This window comes from Poecilia reticulata, linkage group LG9, assembly GCF_000633615.1.
Source record: "Poecilia reticulata strain Guanapo linkage group LG9, Guppy_female_1.0+MT, whole genome shotgun sequence".
In the NCBI taxonomy this organism is placed as follows: Eukaryota; Metazoa; Chordata; class Actinopteri; order Cyprinodontiformes; family Poeciliidae; genus Poecilia; species Poecilia reticulata.
In genome coordinates this window covers 26,022,702-26,045,310 of record NC_024339.1, presented here as the reverse complement: position 1 = coordinate 26,045,310, position 22,609 = coordinate 26,022,702, and the positions used below count along the sequence as shown (strand labels likewise).

The 22,609-nt window shown below is 39.1% G+C and overlaps 1 protein-coding gene across 5 annotated transcripts in view; it reads left to right on the top strand.

Annotated features, from left to right (window-relative positions):
- The window catches only part of mctp1a (multiple C2 domains, transmembrane 1a), a 147,830-nt gene that overhangs the window by 50,678 nt on the left and 74,543 nt on the right, over positions 1-22,609 (top strand). For 4 of the 5 annotated variants that reach the window (XM_008418929.2, XM_008418925.2, XM_008418927.2 and 1 more), the window contains exons 3-8: positions 10,187-10,329; positions 11,085-11,164; positions 12,294-12,405; positions 18,244-18,282; positions 21,315-21,479; positions 22,467-22,597. In XM_008418929.2, coding sequence (XP_008417151.1) covers positions 10,187-10,329; positions 11,085-11,164; positions 12,294-12,405; positions 18,244-18,282; positions 21,315-21,479; positions 22,467-22,597 — 670 coding nt within the window. The remainder of the gene's footprint in view (positions 1-10,186; positions 10,330-11,084; positions 11,165-12,293; positions 12,406-18,243; positions 18,283-21,314; positions 21,480-22,466; positions 22,598-22,609) is intronic. The other variant, XM_008418926.2, reaches the window with a different exon arrangement.

Below are 22,609 nucleotides of genomic sequence, written 5' to 3'. Positions count from 1 at the left end.
GTTCAGAAAAGATAAATGTGGGATTGATTATGTTCTCTTCTGCTGTTGCGAAGACAGAAAGCCACTCGCAAAAAGAGGTCTACCAGTTGCTTTTAGATGTGAGCTGTACCACACCCAAGGCAAAATTACCTGCTGTGTCCTCTGCTGTTTGCTCTCATAAGCAGATTTATTTTTATTCCTAGCTACTGTCACACTGGTTCGTGCTTGGTTTCAATAGGAGTCATGCATAAATGAAGAACCGGATGCAAAACTATCGTAGATCTGGGATTCTAGGCAAAATCACTAGATTGAAGTTTAAATCATGCCAGAAAAGCACAATTTGTGTTTAACAAATGGACAGCTGAAGTTAAAATTATTTGGAGGGGTAGTTAAACACTTAGTGGGAATTTGTTGTTCTTTCAATTGAACCATTCAAGGTTTCTTTGGGTTGAATTAAGTGACGAGTGCAAAGAAAGATGAGAATGGCAACAGCTTATCAACTAAATTTTCAGTGCATCTCTAGAAAACATGTATGGATACATATATTTAAAGCAAAGTTGTTGTTTTTTTATCTTTAATGTACATACTATCATCAATATCCTTTTCTGGGATGATAGGTGGGGCTTCTAGTGAAAGTTGCTTCAAGAAACAATTTCTGAATATCTCTACAGATATCTTCTTTTAAATAGGTTCTAAAACATTCAGGATATTTGTAACCTTGCATTAATCAAACTAAAATGCAGTATTAAATCACCTTAAATAAACTTAAACCTTTTTAATTTTTTATTAAATCACAGTTATGAAATCTAATCGGATCTCTAACTCATGACTGAAAACCATTTCCTCTAACCTCTATATGTACAACAATTACCGCTTCAAGTTTACTGGGTGAGTGACATATGCGCTTTTTGTACCCAGTCTTGCCTCAAGCAGAACTTCTATTTCATGCTCTCATGGCTCCAATGTGAACAAAAGCCCATGGCGTTATAATCCATGAAACACTTAAGTCAATCATAGTTCATTTCTGTAGAGCTTATTGAGCTTACAATATCTGTCTTATTGATCCAACAGCCCTCAGGTGGTAAGACATTCACCCATTTCTTAAGGAAATGAGTGAAGAATTCATTTCAGTTTCCCCAATGGTGTGAATGCCTGAAACTTTGAAAAATAATCTGACATAAGTGGATAGCTGTGGTTGTTTTCCAGGTTTGTGCTTCCTTTTCCTCTTCTTCTCCTTGCTGGACCCACTCTTGCTCGTTTTCAGACATCACCTTCCTACACCGGCAGCCTTTTCAATTTCATACTCTTCAGCCTGTGTGCGTTATGGCCCCATAAAGCTGGCACTGTGGGATGCAGAGCTTCTGAGTCAGTGATGTGTGTCTGGGTAATATTGACCCACTGAGGCACAAAAAGACAGCAATATATAGGAAAAAACTTCTTTTTGGCAATGGCATCTGTAGTTTGGGACTATTTTTCTTTAGTTTAAAGAGGATCAATTGTACCTTTGTGTTTTAAATACTTTCCATGCTTGTTACAAAGTTAACTTGTCTTTTTCTAAAAGAAGCAGCACAATCCCAGAAACTTTTAGCTCTGCTTCTTTTCTTCTTCTTTTTTTTTTAGCATTTCTTCTGTCCTGCTTTTGCTGTTGTTCAGAGATATGTAAAAGGTAACTGTGTATGAAGGGAAAAATATGTGTGACTGTAGTATCTTTAGTTGGAGCACTCATGTGTATATATGTGTGAGAGGTTTTCTAAATGTGAGGAAATGGCCATGTTTTCCCAGCAGGCCCGTAAGCACATATGCTGCTCTCACAACACTTTGCTGGCAGCAGAACATCGGCAGTTTTTATTTAAACAAAGCAGACCTCATGCTTTGTTTTGTGTTTTTTATGGCTATTAAATATCTTTGCATGTTGAGAGTTAGTTGGCACTATAAATATGTCAGTTGTTGACATCAGTTTTCTTTTACTTTTACTTTTACTGACTGTAATAAGCACATAAAACTAATTATGTGGGAGTAAGAAATTTCCTAATTAATGATCATGCAAGATACTCATTATCAGATGACACATGAGAACAGAGATTCTGGTGCTCAGTAGAAAAATATGTGCTCTTATTCTTGCAAAAATATTATATAAAACTACATTATAGTAGTTTGTGTTTGAGCTCTGATGAAATGTGAAAAGTGCCCGCGATGTCAAATACTGGAGAGGTTGTGAGCTTGACAAAAGACCTGGGATGATCCATCTATCCATACACCCTGGACAGGTCGTGAGCAACACAGAGACAGACAGGACAAAACAACCATGCATGCACACATTCATACCTAAGGATGGGTTTTCAGAAATCAATTAACCCAAGTCATGCTAATGGACTTTGGGAGGAAGCCGGAGTACCCGGAGAGAACCTACGGATGCATTGGGAGAACATGTAAACTCCCTGCAGAAAGACCCGAGGCTGGGAATTGAAGTCAGAACCTTCTTGATGCAAGGCAACAGTGCTACCAAGTGCACCACTGTGCAGGATCTGGGCTGATGAGCAGGTGTGAGTGGAGGGAGTGGAAGCAGACTGTGAAGGGATTGAGAAAGTGGCAATGGAAAGGGGGGTCAATTACACAAACCAACCAAAATACAAACACAAAGGAGTAAGGAGACATAAGGAACCTAATTAAACTAGAACAAAGGAAAATAACTAGAAACAAGAAATAAACTTAATTAGAATCACCAATGAAGAGCAGTTGTGGAAACCAAGGCAGAATTAAATGGAAATGACTAAGGAACACCAAAAGAATCTGAGGAAGATTCTGGCAGAACAGCAGCCTTGGAGGACGCTGGCAGCGGAGCAGAAACCTGGGAGGATGCCAGCGAACAGCAGCCTTGAAGGATGCTGGCAGCGGAGCACGTATCTTGGTGGACGTTAGCGGTAGTGCGGGAACCTTGGGGATGCTGGGGATGTGTCCATTCTGACCGACCCCCTGAGCCTTGTCGCAGGTCCTGTCGACCTCACACCCGACCTCCAGAGCCTGACTGGGAGGTTGATGGGACCTGCGACACTGGAGCAAGTACCAGCCGACGACAAAGCAGGAACCGTGAGGCTGTTGGGAACCACGACGAGGCTCTGGAGGCCGACAGGACACTCAACGAAACCCTGGAGGTCGGCTGAGAGACTAAAGGGACTCGCCATAAAGCCCTGGAGGTTGGCCAGGAGACCAAAAGGACTCGACGCGAAGCCCTGGAGATCAGCACACAATGGTGCTCTGGTACCGTTGTGTGATAACAACGGTACCACAGCACTGGCTTCGTGTCAGCCAGGGCTTCGACACAAAGCCAGGGCTTTGTGTCGCAGCCCTACGGCGAGACCTACGGGACTCGCCACAAAGCCCTGGAGATCAGGCAGGAGACTGACAGGACTCACTACGAAGCCCTGGAGGTCAGCCCGGAGACCTGCGGGACTTACTATGAAGCCCTGGAGTCAGGCCGGGAAACCGACAGGACCCACAACAAAGCCCTGGAGNATGAAGCCCTGGAGTCAGGCCGGGAAACCGACAGGACCCACAACGAAGCCCTGGAGGTCAGCTGAGAGACCAAAAGGACTTGCCGCAAAGCCCTCAATGTCAGCCAGGAGAGGTCTCATGAGGGCTTTTCGGTGGCAGAAAAGCCCTCATGCTTTTCTGCCACCGACAATCAAGTATGAAGCCTGGAGCCCTCATGACACTAATTTATTTAGTAGTACCATGCTTGAAGCCAGTACCTCAGATTGTCTGTTTTGTGCATTTTCAGAAGCATATCGGTGAAGCCTCTGACCACATATCTGAATATAAATGGCTGCTCCTGTGGCTATTCTGAAACCGACTGGCTGTCTTTGTGGGTTTCCTCTTTAGATGGCTGCTGGTTCTGCTGCTCCTCTCTGTCCCTGAGCCTTTGGTTCAGTTGTTCCACTTGAAGCTGCAGGTCGGTATTTATACGCTCCAAGGTGGTGCTTTGCTGCTCACAGGCAAGGCTTCTCTGCTGTAGGAAGATGCGATTCACCTTCAGGGTGGCATTTTCCTCCTCCAAGATGTTGTTTTCCTGGCTGAGGATGTTGTTCTCCTCCAGCAGTTCATTGTAATCTTCGTCCAGTTTGGTGTTCATCTCCTCCAAGGCGTTGTTGTCCCTCTCCAGGGTGTCGCTTTTCTGCTCCAAGGTGATGATTCTCTGCTCCAAAGCAGTGCTTCTCTGCTCCAAGTTGGTGCTTTTCTGCTCCAAGATGGTGCTTATTTGCTCTAAGAGAGTGCTTTTCTGCTCCAGGGCGGTGCTTTTCAGCTTCAGGGCGGTGTTCTCCTTCTCCAGGGCGTTGTTCTCCTGCTCCAAGACGGTTTTCTCCTGCCCAAGGGCGGCGTTTATCAGCTCCAAGGTGCTGTTGTCCTCCTTTAAAGTTCTGCTGGTTCTGATCAGTTTTTTTAATTCCTCGTCTTTTTCCCAAAGCTGCCCGTCTTTTTTATGTGCAGCTTGTTCTATGTTTGTAACTTGAATCTTCAGCTCCTCAATTGCTTTAATTAGAGTCTGTAGAGGCATCATACTGACTTCTTTCAAGATTACTTCAAACTTCTCTGTCTCTCTAGCTAAGGTCCCTTGTGTTTTCTCATTTTTTGAATCAGAAGATGATGCCTTATTGTTCTCACTCATTCTTGATTCTTTTTGTCTGGATAAATCCAAAAACTTCTCAATGTAGGAGACAATCCTTGTACTTGGACTTCTGCAATGGTTATGACCGTGCAGCTTTGTGATGTCACTCTTGTGGCGCAAGAGTGACATCAGTTCTCTTTGTGACATCAATTCGCGTGATGTCACAAATTGATGTCACTACCTCAGCAGGACAACTAGAAAACTGCTGAAGTTTGAATAAAAACAAACTTTATGGCTGAATGCATAACCTCTTAGCTCAGAGGTTCCCAAACTGAGGGGCCTGCCCCCTAGGGGGCGAGCCGTGCCATTGCAAGGGGGGCGCGGGAAGCTGTCTGGATGAAAAAAAACAACAAAAAACATGAAGCTGTATGCGCTCGGTTTTTACCTTAGAATGGCCAACTCTTTGTTATTCCTATGTCAATTTAATACTGTAGGGGCTTCCACACTTCCCATATCTGTGCCTTCTGTCACTTTTATCAACAGTTAAAACTGTTTAGTCCGTTGTTAACATGTGGTAACCTGTTTTTCCGAGCCGTCTTTAAACGCAACATGAACACTAGTACACTCGCGCTGGGTTTACACCTGTGAAGTAGAAGGAGACCTGCTGCTGTTCAGAGATACGCAGGTGTGTGTTAGAATCATGGCAGCAAACCAGCAAAACGCAAAGAATTTTTCACAATTTTTTCCCCAAACTAACCGACTGAGTTGAGTAAAGCTGTTGGATGCAGGTAAAGTTAGCTAAAAGATGATTAACTAATATCAATGCAGCACCTTAAGCTTAACAAGTAGCCTGTAGGCTACCGATGTTGTTGTCTATGTCCAGCGACGTACATTCATTTTGCCCCCAAAAAAGTCAATTCCCCCCCCTCATTGTTAGAGACAGGGAGTCTATAAGAATCCTCTTCTACCCCCACGCCCCCACAAACATTGTTCAACAAGACAGCTATTTGTAATCCATAAGGGGGGCCCAGAAAATATTTGGAAACCACTGGGGGGGCCCAGGAGAAAAGGTTTGGGAACCACTGGCTTAGCTGATGGCCATTGGAGATAGTTCAACTGGTAATATATCAACAACGCTGAAATCCGCACTTGGGAGGCAGCGGTTCTTGAGGACAATGGATTGGACAGCAGGGTTCAAGGACCTACTGTCAAAAGGAAACATTGTGCCCGAAAACAGAAGAAGGGGAAACGGGTGGGCGTGTTGACCCAGCTGATGCCTAGGAAGCCACCAATTCTGACTCTCTTTCTGGCCAATGTCCACTCACTGGATAAGAAAGAGGATTTGTTAGATCTGAGGTTAAGAGTTTCTGCAGAGATGAAGAACTGTGCCGTTCTTTGCCTAACGGAACCCTGGCTTAACAGCAATATGCCAGACTTTAGCCTTCCAGATCAACAGTCTTCACTTATTCCAAGCAGACCGCGACCAATGGTCAGGAAAAACAGTGGGAGGAGGACAATGTATGTAAGTGAATGAAGGTTGGTGTACAAACTGACCTGGTTAAAAGCTGTCAGCCATACTATCTGCCTCGGGAGTTTACTGCGGTGTTTGTCACCATTGTTTCGGGTGCTAACGGCAACGAAGCATCAAGGAGCTGTATAGATGAAGGCCTAGGGTAGCGGTTTTCAACGTGAGCGGTACCGCCCTCCGGGAGGCCTTCAGAGGACGGCAGGGGGCGCTGGGGGAAATTTTTTATAAAAGGGGGGCGCTGGGAGTCCTTTGGGGGGTGTTTGGTCGAAGGTAAACTTGTCACCTTAAATGCACAACAATGCCAATTTAGACTTTGAGCAACTTGGTAAAAGTGTATTGTGTAACATTAAATCATGCTTGGCTACAACTGTATTGATGGCAGCTCTTCTTCTATTCAGTATTTGTTAGCTTTTGGCTCCGCTCCGCTCCTGCTACTGGTAGCTTCACCGCATCAGGTCAGCGTTACACCGACTGATGACATTGCTGTGATACACTTTGTTTGGTATTTTTGTACATATGTTTTGGCAGTTCTGTGATCATGTCAAAGCAGCAACTTATATTAAAAAGTGTTTTAWCTCCGTTTGAAGGCTGCCCACTTCCATGGAAGGACAACAGAAAATTGCTCTTATAAACATGTAATTACTAAAATCACGATACCCTCACTTTGTATCCCTCTGAAAAATGAACCCATTTACATAAAGAAATCCCTCCATGGGTGATACCATGATAGAGAGCGTACATTTTATAGCATTAACACCGGTGCTGTAAGTGATCCGGCATGAAACGGGGGTGATAGAACAACAATACCACAGCACTTTTAAATTTCAATAATCAGAATACCGGAAACAATTTCGGTATTCTGATGGGGAAAAGACAGTCAGTCTGCCTTTTCCCCATCAATACGTTTCCCGACCGCTGTGCACAAAAGGAGGTTAAAAAAAAAGACGCTCACATTGCGCAAAACTCTGAAACAGGAGAAGCGGGACATAAAATGGAGCGACGAACTAGATGTGAATTATGGCATAAAAACAGAGAATCTGATGCTGAACAGTGAAAAATCAACACATGATGTGAAACRCATRACGATTAGGCGGCGCAGCAGGTGATGAGTGAAGATTACTGGTGGTGAGCGTCAATAAACGATAAAATAAATCTAGCAACAGGAAAGAAACTAAAGTGGACATAGCGATAAACCAAAAGAGGAAATACTGATCAACGGGAACTAAATGGAAATGAATGAAGATCAAAATGCAAGAATAAACTAAGAAACTAAAGTAAACACAGAGGAATAAACTGGTATGGCAAGACCTTTAGAGCAATAATTAATACAGAGGACTGTATGGCAAGAATAAACACACTATTTCCAGATAAAGGTAAAATAATATTGTTGAAGTGCCATGGGTTTGTTGAGACCATATCTAGTACTGAGAATAAATATATCTTACAGACCATAACAGTAAAGAACTGATCACTTATTTATGTTTTTAATTAGATTTAATATATTTATTTCTTCAATATTATTTTTCATGTCTGTGTTAATGTCATGAGGCTGATGACTCCATGACACTTTCAATTTGACTCATTAGGATTTGATTAAGAATCAGATTTGTTCTTTGTAATTTCTGTCCAGTAAAACTATTAATCTATAAATCTATAGACAGGTCTATATAAAGATGTAATCCATGTTTCTGTCTCATATTTTTATGGCATTAAAAGGACCTGGAACTTTTGTTTTTCCACTGAAAGCTCTGGTTTGCACAATAAATGCCACGTGGGTGAAATTTTATGGTTGATACTCTGATGTCCCATTTTCCTGAAGGCAGCACAGAGCTGCACCACCAGAAACCGACAGAAACACTGAAGAGAAGAAGAGTTATGATTAATGTAGTCACAGTTCTATTCATGTTTTAATGTTGCAGAGCTCAGTCGTTTTGCAAATATCAAAGTTTAAACTGGCATGTTGAACATCTTTTATTAACAACTAGATTTATTTAACAACTAGAAAATGGCCTGAAAAAGGTTGAGAAACACTGGCCTAGGGGGCCTAATGGAGCCACTGACTTATTTTTGGATTAAACAGAAGTGCAAATAATTGATATTCATTTTAATTGTATTTTTTGATTAGTTGTTTTTAAGACTAGTTGTGGATTTAAATAGCATTTCACTGACACTGTTTTCCCATAACATGTTATTACCCAGTAATATTTTTATTTCTTCTGTCTACTTAGCATCTTTAATTCAAAAACACGGTGGACCCCCTCGGCGCCCTGACCACCGGGCTTAGCAAGTTTTCTGGGGGAAACCCTGAATACTTTTGCAACACTTTTACAATTTCACTTTAAGTGACTATTGCAGATTTGCCTTCAGATTTGTGTGAACGGCAACACTCCTCTGGGTCTCCTTCAGCAAACTGAAATGACAGAAAGCTTTAAAGGAACAAGGAGAGATATCACATCCATGCAAGCTGTAAACTTTCAATAGACGCTGTGTGTGCAGAATAGAAAATAGAGTAAGCTGTGAGCATTTAACAGACCTCATTTGATGCATTGACATTCGCTTCAAACTTATTTTATTCGGTTAAACCGTTTTGCTTTTTCTTTTATGATGGTGTTTGTATGTGCAAGTAAAATTAAGGTGGGCTGTTATGAAAAAGCTTGGAATTAATCATGTACACCTTATATCAGGGGTGTCCAAAGTCAGTCCTTGAGGGCCGACATCCTGCATGTTTTAGTTCTCTCCCTGGTTTAGCACACCTGCATCAAATGATGGCTCATCAGAAGGCCTAAGGAGAACATTGACTTGCTGAGGAGGATTTTACTACCACTAGGGATAGAGCTAAAACAAGCAGGATGCCGGCCCTCGAGGATCGACTTTGGACACTCCTGCCTTATATTGTTCTATGAATACGTTTTTTATACACTTCTCAAAAAAATAAAGGGAACACTTCAACATTTAAGTGAACACTGAAGTGTTCCCTTTATTTTTTTGAGCAGTGTATATAAGTGCAGACTGAAAAACTCATAAATCTCAATGTTTTTTTTCCACAAACTCAGCTCTAAATACAAACACGTTCAATATGAATCTTCACCATCTTCCTACTTAAATGATTTTATTCAAATGCAGAAACCATTTCAACTATTTATTTACCCCAAACATCTTTCTCACTATCTCACTGAGAGAAACCAAATTATTGCTGTTTGTCAGTAAATCCAGATAGATTTATTTTTGTCGTGCTATGATGATTCTTGGTAAATAGGTTCAGTAGGCAAGACAGGAATCAGACAGCCAAGAATATATATATTTTTTCCCTTCAGGGTCTGATTGGTAAATGTTCCTTCATAGAAAGTAATTGCCTCTTCCTAACTGTACTGTGTTCATCATGTGTATTGTTGGGTAAGACTGAGCTCCACACATCACAGACTTTAAGACAATCCTACCATCTAGTGGTCAAAAAGAGACGCCATCTTCTCACAGAATCAAATCTTAATAATACTCATATGACTAAAACAAAACATAAAGGACATGGCATGCCAAAATGTTGGCATATATTTACAATAAACTGCAAAAAAATATACCTAAATAATAATAATAATAACGATTATACCTATATAACAGGAATAATACAACTGTGATACATTAATACTTATATTTTAATTCTTAGAGCACTTTGCAAACTATCAATTGTTAAAACCCTAATTGATAAGGCATGTTTTGATAATTGATTTAAATGAAAATGGTTCTGGAGAGCCTCTAATGAAAAGTGGGGTTTGCAGTGGTGGAGGTCATGTCTCTCCACATTGTGACAAACTCACAGCAGGATGGACTGTAGCACTAAGGGGGTTTTGTATAGTACATTTGATTGTATCTATGATTTTATGGGGAGTTGCAGGGCTTATGGACTTGGTTTATGTAGACCTGGATGATATAAAAATCTATGGTGGCAAATGATATGGACATTATGATATGGAGATAATGTAGAGGATAAAAAAGGAAAGGACTAAGCATTCACGCTTGGGGTTTGGTTGACATTTCTCTAATAGTTTTCTTTCTTTCCGGTTTGCTTCTTTCATCTCCAGGCACCAGCGACCCATATGTGAAGTTTAAAATCGGAGGGAAGGAAGTGTTCAGAAGCAAGACGATCCACAAAAATTTAAACCCAGTGTGGGATGAGAGAGTTATCCTTTTGGTGGAAACTCTCAGGGAGCCTCTATATGTCAAAGTAAGTCTGTTTTTGAACTTCAGATGTCATTGTGCCCAATGACACAATGACATCTGTGTAAGTAGTTGTTGTGTACTCCTTAAACAACTATTAGTAAGTAGTAATGGTTGTTTGTGCCTATCTCTTTTACTTTGTGAGAGTCCTCTTTCAAAAGTGCTGCAAATCTTTGAATAAATTCCCGTTCTTATTTGTTTAGTTTTTTTATTATTTACATTTGAAGACGCTTACAAATTCAAATGACGTCAAACACGTCACGCTTCTGGCTTTATTAGCGTGATTTGTTGGAAAACATTTTATTTAATTTTGAGGAGATGAACTTAGCCAACTTTTTGTTAACTCTAGGTTTGGAGCTTCAGCCCTTTTAATATTACAGGACGTCATTGTTTGATGTTTTTACACATCAACAGAATCTCCACAGTTTCTGTTGTTTACAACATGGTTTTAATTACTTTACAAAGTGGAAAAAGACATGACCTGGGATTCCCCTTTTTAGACTTTACTGCAATCAATAAGAAGGGTCACAGCTTATCATTACTTGAACATAATTTGAAAAGTGAGAGAAGTGAGTAGCTTGAAATTTGATCGCTAACTTTGTTGGGTATGGCAGTGTGTGTTTTTGTCGATCAATGTGTAAAGTCCTATTTGTTGTGGTTGCTATTTTTTCACAAAGCTTGAGAAGGAAAAAAAAAGTGTCTGACATTAGAAGTAAAATATGTTCATGGTTTTCTTCTGACAGTTGCTGTGTCTCTCTGTAGGTGTTTGACTACGACTTTGGACTTCAGGATGATTTCATGGGCTCAGCATATTTACACCTGGAGTCACTGGAACATCAAAGGTCTCTTTGTTTCCTCGTTCTTTTTGTTATCATTTTTGCCAGCTGTTGTAATAATTTTTTGTCACACCAGATTGTATTTCCTGTATAGATTGACCAATCCCTTAGTAATAGGCAAGTGCAAAGAAGTCATAATTTTTTAAAGAGAAGTAATGCTAAGATGTAGTCTGTTTTCAAATGTTTCTCAATTTCTTGTTGTACTCGCAGTTGTTTTTTTTTTTTTTACATTTGCTGTGTTTTGGAAAAGCATTACCCCTCAAATATTCTCTAAAATTTTTTGAAAAGTGACTTTTAATTGTGTTCATACATTTAATCAGCTACTCGGATATGTAGCCAATTGCCATCAGAAGTACATAACCTAATTAAATAAACTCAGTTTAAATCCATCTGTTCTGTAACATTTACAGGGTTATATTATAAAACATTTATGAAAAAGTGCATCAGAAGATAGATCTGGGATAAAAGTTTGGATAAAGTTAAAGCAAGATTCGTTGATAAAACAACATCACAACATGCGCATCCACTGTGAGATATAAACGTCTTTGCAGTGGATTGTTCAGTCCACCGGGAGAAAATGGAAAGAGTCATTTCAAAGATGCAGACCTTCCAACATACAGTTGTCCAGCTAAACTGACGGACAGGTCGAGAGGCCCATGGTTACTCTGAAGAAGTTGTAAAGATCCAGTATTTAAATGCTACTATTAGCCATGCACTATGCAAATACAGCCTTCATGGATAGGTACCAAGAGGAAAGCCATTGTTTAAAGAAAGTCATAAAAAGACCCATTTGCAGTTTGCTACGAACCTTGTACAGGTAAGCATATAATATGCATGTGTGCTTCATATGTTATATATTATGATGTTTAACAAAACGCTGTATCCTGACATGATTGTCTTGTTCAAAGATGGTCCGGGGCTGCCCTCTCCTGGTAGACCTCTGAAATTTGCTTCACAAGGAACCACAAAAGTTACAAGGCTTAAATTAAGCCGAAATTCAAACTCTCATACACATTTTGCTAGTCAATGAATTTCCAAAGGCTTTGCATGGCATAACAGTTATTTGTTTAATCTGAACATCTAAAAAATAGTTTAAAAAAATTCCAATACATTTCATTAACCTCCATCACTGTAGGACGCTGGATGTGACTCTGGACCTGAAGGACCCACAGTACCCTGAGCATGACCTGGGTAGCCTGGAGCTCACCGTCACCCTGTCGCCAAAGGAAGGAGACATAAGGGATGCTGTAAGACATTCACGTAAAATCTGTGGGGATTGTTTTGATCATCTGACTTTTTCCCCTCACACGATTGATGTCCTCCATGCAGTTCTGGATTTCTTCACCCGATCCTCTTTGATATCGCAGCTAGTAATAAGCCTTATGAAAACTGTTCAGTACCTTGCAAAAAGTATTTGTCCCATTTACAGCTGCAATGTCAATGTATTTTAATTTGGATTTTATGTGATCAACACAATGTGTCATCTAAACTGTGATTTGGAAGGAAATGGTACACCGACTACGCTTCGATTCAGATAAATAAAATCCAACTCAAATAATTGCTTAAAGAGATCTCCGAATTAGTGAGAAGAGTGTCATTTTAGCGAAGCGTCATGAAGATCAAGGTACACAGCAGACAAGTCAGGAATAAAGGTTTTTTTAAAGAGATTTAAATCAGGATTAGGTTATAAAACAATATCCCATTATTCAAATGTCTCACAGAGCAGCGCTTCTGTCGTCTGAAAATGGAAAGAGTGTGACTGCAAAGCTGTTACGGAGATCCACCTAAACTTACAGGCATGAGGAGAGCGTTATTCAGAGAAGCTGTGCACAGCAGACGTTGTGCATTTTAGAAAGAGCGGCACAGAGAAAGCAGAGTCCAGGAGAAAGATGGTTCTAAGAAATATTTACAACGTTTACAAAAAAATAAAAATAAATCATGTACCATTTTCATTTCACTTTATGTGCCATTTTGTGTTGGCATAGCACATAAAATAGAAATAAAATACAATGCAGTGTTTGTTCACATTACAAAAAAACATACAAATGTTCATGGGCCTGAATATTTTTGCAAGGTTCTATAAGCAATAGCAACACTACATAAGTTATATGTTGCTAACAAAATTCATGAACAGGACTGTTAGTTGTTAGTTGGTTTACCGCACATCAGAAGCGCGTGTAATTGATGTTGAACTGGAAAGTGTTGGCTTCCTTTTGCTACAGCTTCTGGAAACTTTACAAATCAGCAAATACAAAGGCATAAACACAAGAGTAGTTCATTTGTTGTGCAGAAAAGCTGCATGTTCAAAGAGCAGAAGATCGTCATTACTAATTATTTTTGGCTGGTGCCTCTACAGACACGCTCAGTGATTCAGAGTTGCATTTATTTCTGTTCAATTATTTGTTTGTTTAATTGGATTCCTGCATGTTCTGCTCCAATCAGGGCAGAGTCATGAGGGACATATTTTATTCCCTTTGATCTGATGTCTTAATTCTGCTGCTTATTCAGGGCTCTGGTTCACAGAATACCCTTTTGACAAAACAAATAAAATCTATTTAGGTTAAGCATCACTTTGGGTTTCTCCTACAGTGAAAAGAATACGGACCAGGACTGAAGGGGCCATCTCTGTTGCCATCTAGTGGCCTGAAAAGAAAACATCGATTTTCAACAAATAGTATGAATCAGCAATAAGTAGAGATGTTACTGTGAAAAGTCTTGAGCCATTCCTCATTCTTTTTTGCATTTTGTTAAAAAATATACATTTACATTGTTTGTATTTCTTTAGAAAGTGGTGAAAATGTCTAAATGGTATTTATATATAAAAGGAATATTAATGAACAATGTACTAGGCAGTGATGCAAATCTGGGACAGGATCAGAGATTAATTTACAGTTGTATACCCAAGATCAGAAAGGGTCTTACGAAAGGGTTACCAAGGTGCAATAAGAAAAACAACGTGAAAGTTATTCACACTTTGTACTGAAACAAAGTGTAAACTAGTCTGAAAAGGTGAACAAAGTGGACATTTTAGTTTCAATAATCATTTAGAAGTTACTGAATTAAATTCAGAGCATCTATGTAACACCAATTAACAATAAATGTCTCAAATCATTTTACAGATCCAATTTATATAAATATTCTCAGTGCAATAACATAGACAGACAATAATCTGTATATCTTAAACAATGCAGTAAAGTTCAGTTTATTATGTAAATTGCTAACACCGTTTCTACCTAAGGAAGCCCAGCCGGTTGGATTGTGCCATCTTTGCAGCAATCCCTCATACTAAACATGCATGTGGTTAATGATGTACTAATAGATAGTGGTGGGAACAAGTTGTTGAGTCCTTGGATTTTAACTATTTTGTCCTTTTTTTTTATTTGGTTAAATCTTTCTTCAAAATAAGCAATATGGCTAAACTTGTGTGCTTGTGTTCACTCGAGGTGAGATTTAAATAATTTCAATAAATGGTTTGTACTTGTAAATGTACAGATGATTTCTGAGGCGATCCCTGTGAACTACCACTATAAGGTGCACCTCCATATAAGGCGCACCACATTATAAGACGCATAGAATAGACGCTACAGTTACGTTGCCACCGTCCCGTACTGAACCGATATGGATACGGAACGCGATTTGTTCCGTACTCTACAATGAGGTTGTGTAATAATAAAGAAGTGGTCCCCGAGTACTTTATATAATAGGCTGCCCCAGTCATTGTTTCACTCACGGTGTTGGTGTTGCGATATTGTGCTCAACTGCTTTCTGGGTAACACAGACCAGCTGACACGCTGCTGCCGCCGCAGTGTCTGTCTCTCTTTCCTCTACCCCCCGGCTTTAAATGTATAGGGGCTGGTCCCTGGTAACCCTAGTCGAAGCACCCTGGATTAATTTCTAAAGCCACTTTGTTGACATAAAGAATGTCAACAAAACAGTCCGACTCCGGTCGGCGAGGAGAGCCTTCCGCGACTGGGCCGGGGCGTGGACGGACGACGGTCACCCTTCTCCGTTCACGCACAGCATGTTCGTGGAGAACGTGGTGCTAAAGGACCTGCAGACCATAGACATAATATAAGAGTAGACCCCGCATTGGCTGCTTCGACGCAGGAAATACTGCGGCCATCTTGGAGTGGTCGTCCCTCCTACTTTGCTCAATCAAAACAACAGAAGATGCCTCAGCACTGAGGGATATTGTTGTTCGGATCGATGGACTATTGATGTGAGAGCTCGATAAGACAACATTTCACAAGTAAGATGGACATATTATTGTGTATATTTTGTGATTAGAATAATACTTTACTGTATTTATGTCCACCGGCGAGATACCAGCTAATATTAGCTATATTGCTTGGTGTAATACCGGGTTCAGCCCCGCTATAAAGGCTAACTGAGATTCCGTAAATCTAAAACAATTAATTATTCTCTAACATTGACTTAGATTATCTGACACAAGAGCCTACATTAGAAATGAAACAATGTAACATATAAAATGTATATTATGTGTTATAACATTCACCAGCAAAGTTTACACAGGTGGTAAAGACTATTATTTATATGTAATTCTTTCACTCTGTCAAAACTAAGATACATCCCAAATCTTCCGTTTTTGTTTTGAAGGTTTCCTAAAGACACGATGTGAGGAAGAAGAGGGAGATATCTATAAAGAGAGACGGATTCACTGCAGCACGGATGAATCTCACATCGGATTTTGGACTCAATCTCAGCTGCTGAATCACTCTGAAGCTAGAACTCGTCGGCTGAAAAACATATACATATTTTTATATATGTATACAGATACATATAAACATGTATCCAATATATATTATTCAGTATTAATCATTATTTATTTGTCATTATTAATCATTTATTTGTGTTTGTATATTTATATAAATATGTATTGATATTATTAAATAATTTATTAAATAAATTATGAACGGCTGTGTGCTTTGTAATATGCTCATCATACATCAATATCAGAATATTCCATTCCTATTCTATTGTTATAGCCACTAAGCATATTTAAATATGCTGAACTATGTATTAAAAACATACTTAAAAAAATACAATGTAGCTTTGATAGAAGTTTGAATATGGTTTCCAGTAACAAAAAAGCGTGTTATGATCAATTAAATGCGCTGATACGTCATTGTGCCTGCTAAACACATAATGCTGAGTGGAGAGGTGGACCGTTCCAAGATGGCCGCCCTAAATCTCATCAGCGACAATAGGCGAAAGCGGTCCATGAGGCGTCTATTCTTGTATTATGTCTATGCTGCAGGCGACCTGATTATTAGGTCGGTAGGTAGCTAGGTCAGTCAAACTTTATTAACAAACCAGCGTTCTGACAACTATCCCAGCATGCACCGCGCGCTTCTTCTTCTACAGGCGAAAATGAAGTCGGCAGCTGCTTACCGTAGTTGCTAGACCTGTTGTGGCTCAATATTGGTCCATATATAAGGCGCACCGGATTATAAGGCGCACTGTCGGCTTTTGAGGAAATTGAAAGTTTTTAGGTGCGCCTTATGAAAATACGGAAAATACGGTAGTTCAGGAAGTCAACCGGAGCTCTGCTGCTGCTTCACACAAAATGTTTCAGACACTCTGATGAATATATCGAGCACACCCTGCCAATTTGTGGTGGCCTAAGTTACAAGCCTTGCTTCTGCACTCCGCATATTATGTGTTGCTGCTGCTTTGTTCCTTTTCAGCCCCTTAATTACCCCGGTCCCTCCATTGGTCCATTGGGCTCAGAAATCCTCACTTCACGTCCAGACATGCAGAACACGTGTTTAGGAGGTGGGGAGTGAATTCATCCTTCCGTGATATTTTGATAGTGCAAACTAGATACCAAACTTAGACTTATTCTTTATCGGTTAATAAATAAATATTTAAACATCTTTGCATAAGTTGTCTATCTAGTATATAATAAAACCTTGATAGAGAGAGCACTTTTACTTTACTGTGATTGTTTAATAAATCCCCTTAACAAGCAGTGTAATGCCCACGTCCTGTTTTTACTTTGGCTTTTTTTGTGGGTGATGGTTAAAGATGGACAACAGCAGGTACTAACAGGTAAATGTAATACAAGTTAATTAAATTGATAAGCAGGAAAGTACCTCTGCATGACGATTCATCATTCTGCACAATTTATAGCATTTCTGATTGGCAACCATTTCAGTTACTTTCTGATAGCGCAGGAAAGGAAAAACTAAGGGGGGAAAATATGTTTAGCGATTATGTCAGGACATTATGAAGAAACTTGTCAGATTCATAGAGGTTTTCTTTTTCTTTCCCTTTACAGTTTTCCACAAATGTTTGTATGATTAATTTCTGCTATTCTGGTGAATTCATACAGATGAGGGTTGGTTCATGACTTTTACCCAGTACTGCACATTCATCATTTTTGTTTGTTTGGTAGTTTGTAGTGACTTATTTACATTTAATGAAAAACATGAAAACAAGAGCCAATTCTGACAAAATGTTTTTTTTTTCCGATTACCTTTTATTTCCTGTTAAATACCATGAAAACTATACATCATTAGCAGTAAAATGTTTACAAATCAGCTTTTACTCGGGTAATAAAATACCAAAAATTGGGAAATATGTCATTAGGGAATGTTAACATTAAAAGTCTGTAGCAAAGCAACAAATATTTTAGACTTTAAAGGAACCTGTTTTATCCATAAGGCAAAAGATATTGCATGGAGTCTGTAGTACAATATTTCCTCAGAAAAACTACAACATTAGATAAGAGCAGTGTTTTTGTTTTAATTGGATTTAGCAGTTGAAATAAAGAAAAATATAAATAAAGAAGGATGTGCTGTAGGAGAGGTACATAATTGATTTTGCTGTATTTTTGGACACATGCCTATGTTTATGCATACATCATTACACCATGTAATAACTCTGCTAATACACTTTCTGCTTACTTAACGTGCATGATGGTAACTGCCCCCACTTTCCTCATCTAACCCTCACTTTGCTTCAGGTCAGGGCTGTTATCTAATCTTGGTGCACACCGTGCCCTTTGCCCTTTGCGAGAGGACGGTAGGAGGCGCTCTGTAACCGCTTTGTCTCATTTACAGACCATGCTTTTGAGAAGAAACTGGAAACGATCTAGTAAGGTAAACTAAAACAGCATGTAACTCACCAAACCTCCGATTCTGCTGTAACTCCACCACCGACCGCACTGCACCTCGCCTATCCTTCCTCACTGGTGTCCCGGCACATGGACGGAGTCTCCTATCCCTCCCATCCTTCTTTTCTTCCTTCCACGATGGTTTTAGCATCCGTTTTTTTTCCCCTCAGTTCCCATTGTCGCCTGCTTATTTTCCACAAGCTGCAATATACTACCTGCTATCTGCGCTAATAGAGGGCATGCACATTTTATGGTTTTTGGTTGCTTGTGCAACAAAAGGCTGCCTTTGCCCTAAAGATTTACTTTAAGGCAAATTAAGTAGGTACACATCAAGGGTGGAGGGAAATTATTGAGTTTCTTAACTTTGCTGACTTTAAAACACAGTTTGTTTCTGTAAAGAAAAGGAATGACAAATCGATGTTGATGTACAAGCTTGTCACATCATTGTACTAAAATTGGACATGGGCATTTAAATCAAAAGAATTACTGGATCAGTAGGACTGAAGTATTTTCCCATTTGATTTTATTAGTCATTGTCGTACTGACCGATATAAAAAAAAAGCTATTTGCTCTTTGTAACTCTTAAAAAGTTTCAGATCATCAAAAATATTTTACTGTCATACGAGGTTGACCTGAGTCATGTCGTTTAAGTGATTTCTTGCTTTTGCAGGTCAGTCAGTAATCTGGACTCAGTTACTTTTTCATGCAGGGTTCCATGTGTTTGGATGGCTTTTTTACTTTAACAAAAAATAACTTGAAAACGTTGTATTGACTATGATTATCTTTGCCTAATATTAAAGTTTATTGAAGGTAACTTTGTCAAAAGAGAAACCCCCCCCAGAAATAATAAGAAAGGAAACACTTTTGAACGCCTCTTTGGGTGTGTATGCACTTCACCTTTGATGTGTGTAACATATTGCAGACTCTGTGTCAGAAAATAAAGCAGTTTAGAATTATTGAGTACTCTTACCCAACTGGAAAATATGACTGATCTTATTGCATTTTTGAACTTTTTTTCCCCCCCATCAGTTGCAATTATAGTTTTGACTTTTTTTTTCTGTTTCACATATTGCCACACTTGGAATAAAGCACTATATTTTGACATTTGCTTCTTCTGTTGCTTTTGATTGCTGTCAGGTCAAACATGAAGCATGCTGATCGAGACTCTTCCTCTCCTTATTTGCTCGTGCATGAATCTCGTTAACTGTTCCTTTGTCAGCAATATTTAGCAACAATGTTAAAGACAATTTTGTGCTCAAAATTGGATTCGTTTCATTTGCCCATATATCAAGTTTCTTTTAAGGTGTCATGCGACTAAGAAGAAAAGATGTTGCACTTTCAGGCCTTTCACTACGTTTCCTGAAACAGGATTAATGTTTCTTTAGCTCGTAATAAGGTTTTTTGCCTCAGGTTGGATTTGAGCATACAAACTTCTGTGGAGTGAATATTTTGAAACCTCTGACCAATTTCCATTCTGTGACTAAAGAGTTAGCCGATGTTAGTTTTCCTCTGCTGCTTACTGCCTCCTCATCTACACAGAGTGTATAGTTGTTTTCAAACAGCCAATTTTCAACCGATTAAGGCATCTTAATCTGAACTTTTAAAACTGTCAAAGAAACAGTAATGGAGTCATGGCGCTAGACTCTCAGTTTCTCTGTGGGGTTACAGATTCTCAATTAAGAAATATATGTACATATTGTTTGGGTTTCTCACACTTTATCACATTACAACAGCAAGGTCTTTAGGAGTATGTTTCTGCTAGCTTTGTACATCTACACAGATATTATTATTATTGTTTTTTGCCGAAATTATTAAGTCTTGCCTCAGATTTGCGATTGGATTTAGGTCTGGACTTTGACCATACGTAATTTTCCTTCAACTTCCCAGTTTTGCACTTCTTTTTGTTGATCTGTCGCTTAAATATTCAATAACATATACCTTATGTTTGTGGCTGTAACATGACAAAGTGTGGGAAAAGCTGAAGAAGAGGTATGGATACTTTTGCCAGGCTTTGCAGATAGCAATAGAAGAATAAATGGGTCATGTTCTGTCAGGACAAAACAGTGACCTCATCATTAGCATACAGCAGCTAGCGAGCAGAATTAATGGGAGATGTGGGAGTAACTGCATGGTAAGATGACTTCATTGCAGGGAGCTATTCGCAACTGTTTAATGTCTGGAGAATGGAAATTAAGAGGCTCTGTCTCCAGATCAAAGGCCTGCACTCACAAGGCAGGGTTTGTTCAGAGTTTAATGAAATTCACCCGCAAAACAAAAGCTATGCTAATAAACTCTGCCTAACGAGAAAGGAGGAGAGAGAGTGAGGTGGAGACGGAAGGAGGATTTGTATTTGCTTGATAAATAAAGCCTAGATTTTGTTTTAGTGGAGGGTACTGACATTATTCAAAGAGAGGTTAAATAGGCTTTTTAGGAGCAAAAAAAAAAAAAAACAGTGGAGGTGGAAAACATACCTGGAAAACATAGAAGAACCAGTCTAGATTTAAGTTTCCACACACAAAATTAAAAAAGGTAAGCAGTGTCACATACTGTAGCTAAGCCGGATTTTGAGACAATTCACTGGAAACTTTTTCAGCCAAATCTATTTTCACATTGGCTCTACTTTACACACCAAAAACTAGAACAATGCAATCTGATGTACGTCAAGGTGCTTTTGTTAAAAAGTAATTTTTAAAATTTACAATAACCCCCTGATGGGATGTGAAGAGATAAAAACTTAAAAATAAACTCTGTTGAATTATTATGTTTGGTTCTCACTTGTGATCTTTTGTTTGTTTTTTGTTTTTTTTTTGGTTCTCTTTCTGGGCTGCATTAATGTATCCGAAGCTGGTTATTGCCCCAAAGTATACCAAAAGCCCCAAATTTGTGTTTGGGGGTGAAGTTTTTCTTTTTTTTTTGTTTGTTTGGTTGTTTGCTTATTTGGTGTCTGTTCCACACAAGTGCTAATTAGGAATCTCCATTTTGTGAGAAATAATTCTGTATTTGTGTGTTTGTCTGCAGTATCAGAGTATGAGGCTCTCGGATGTGCACAGGAAAGCCCAGCTCTGGCGAGGCATCGTCAGCGTCAGTCTAATCGAAGGTCGCAACCTGCAGCCCATGGACGCCAACGGCTTCAGTGATCCTTACGTCAAGTTCAGGATGGGTCATCAAAAGTACAAGAGCAAGGTAAAGGCGTAGCTGCTGAATATGTCAAATAATTACATGAAATCGCCTTATATGCTATGAAAGCTTTAAATATACCGTTTAAAAAAACAAAAAAACAATAGATGGCTTGATTTCATAAAGCTTGCCCTGAAGTTATTCAGACTTCTTGTTCAAATATTTTTATTTAAAAAAAGTATTTTCTGCTTATTTGTATGTTACTGAATAGAAAAACAACTCAAGCATTTCAGAGTAGACAGAAAATCTTGACATGTAGCAATTAGACAAATTTCCCTTTTTCCATTTGTATCACTCTTCAATTTTTATTTTTTTCATACCCCACAAGAAAATATAAATCTTTTGTGTCCTGTTTTTTCTTTTACTTATTACTATAATACTTTTAGATCAAATGCACTGCAATACCTTTATGTTAAATGTATAAATGTAAATGACACTTACCCTTAAGCCCCAACTTATTCACAACCCTGGTAAAGCTTTTAATTTGACCACCATATTTCTTTTGACTGCAAGTTGGATTAACATTTTGGAGTGACCCGATCTGACCTTAAATCTTATGGAGAATCTGCAGAGGGACTTAAAGATTAGGGTGATGGCAAAGAGGCTTTCAAACCAAAACGACTTGGAGCTCATCTCCATTGGAAACATTCAAAAAAGCTGGTCAGCTTTAAGCAGGCTTTGATTGTTGTTGTGTCAGTAAAGGTTCTTCTATTCATTACTGAGAAGACCATAATAATTTCTGACATTTTTTAGTAAAATCTGAAAAACCAAAAATTTTCAGAAGGGATTTAAAAAAAAAAAGTATTAGTACTGTTTTGCATTGTTTCACTCTGTTTTGAGGGATATTTGTCTCATTCTCAGAAACAAATGTATTATTTTAATGTAAGTTTAAATCTAAATCCGGCAGGTGCACAAATGATTTAGGGCTCAAGTGTAAGATTTAACAGGTTTGTTGCAATTAAGTGAGCGAAGAGGCAACTGTGTTTTATTCAGACAATTCCCAAAACACTAAACCCGCAATGGAGAGAGCAGTTTGATTTCCACCTGTATGAAGAGCAGGGAGGCTACGTGGACATCACTGTCTGGGACAGAGATGCTGGCAAGAAGGATGACTTCATGGGCAGGTACAGTAGTTT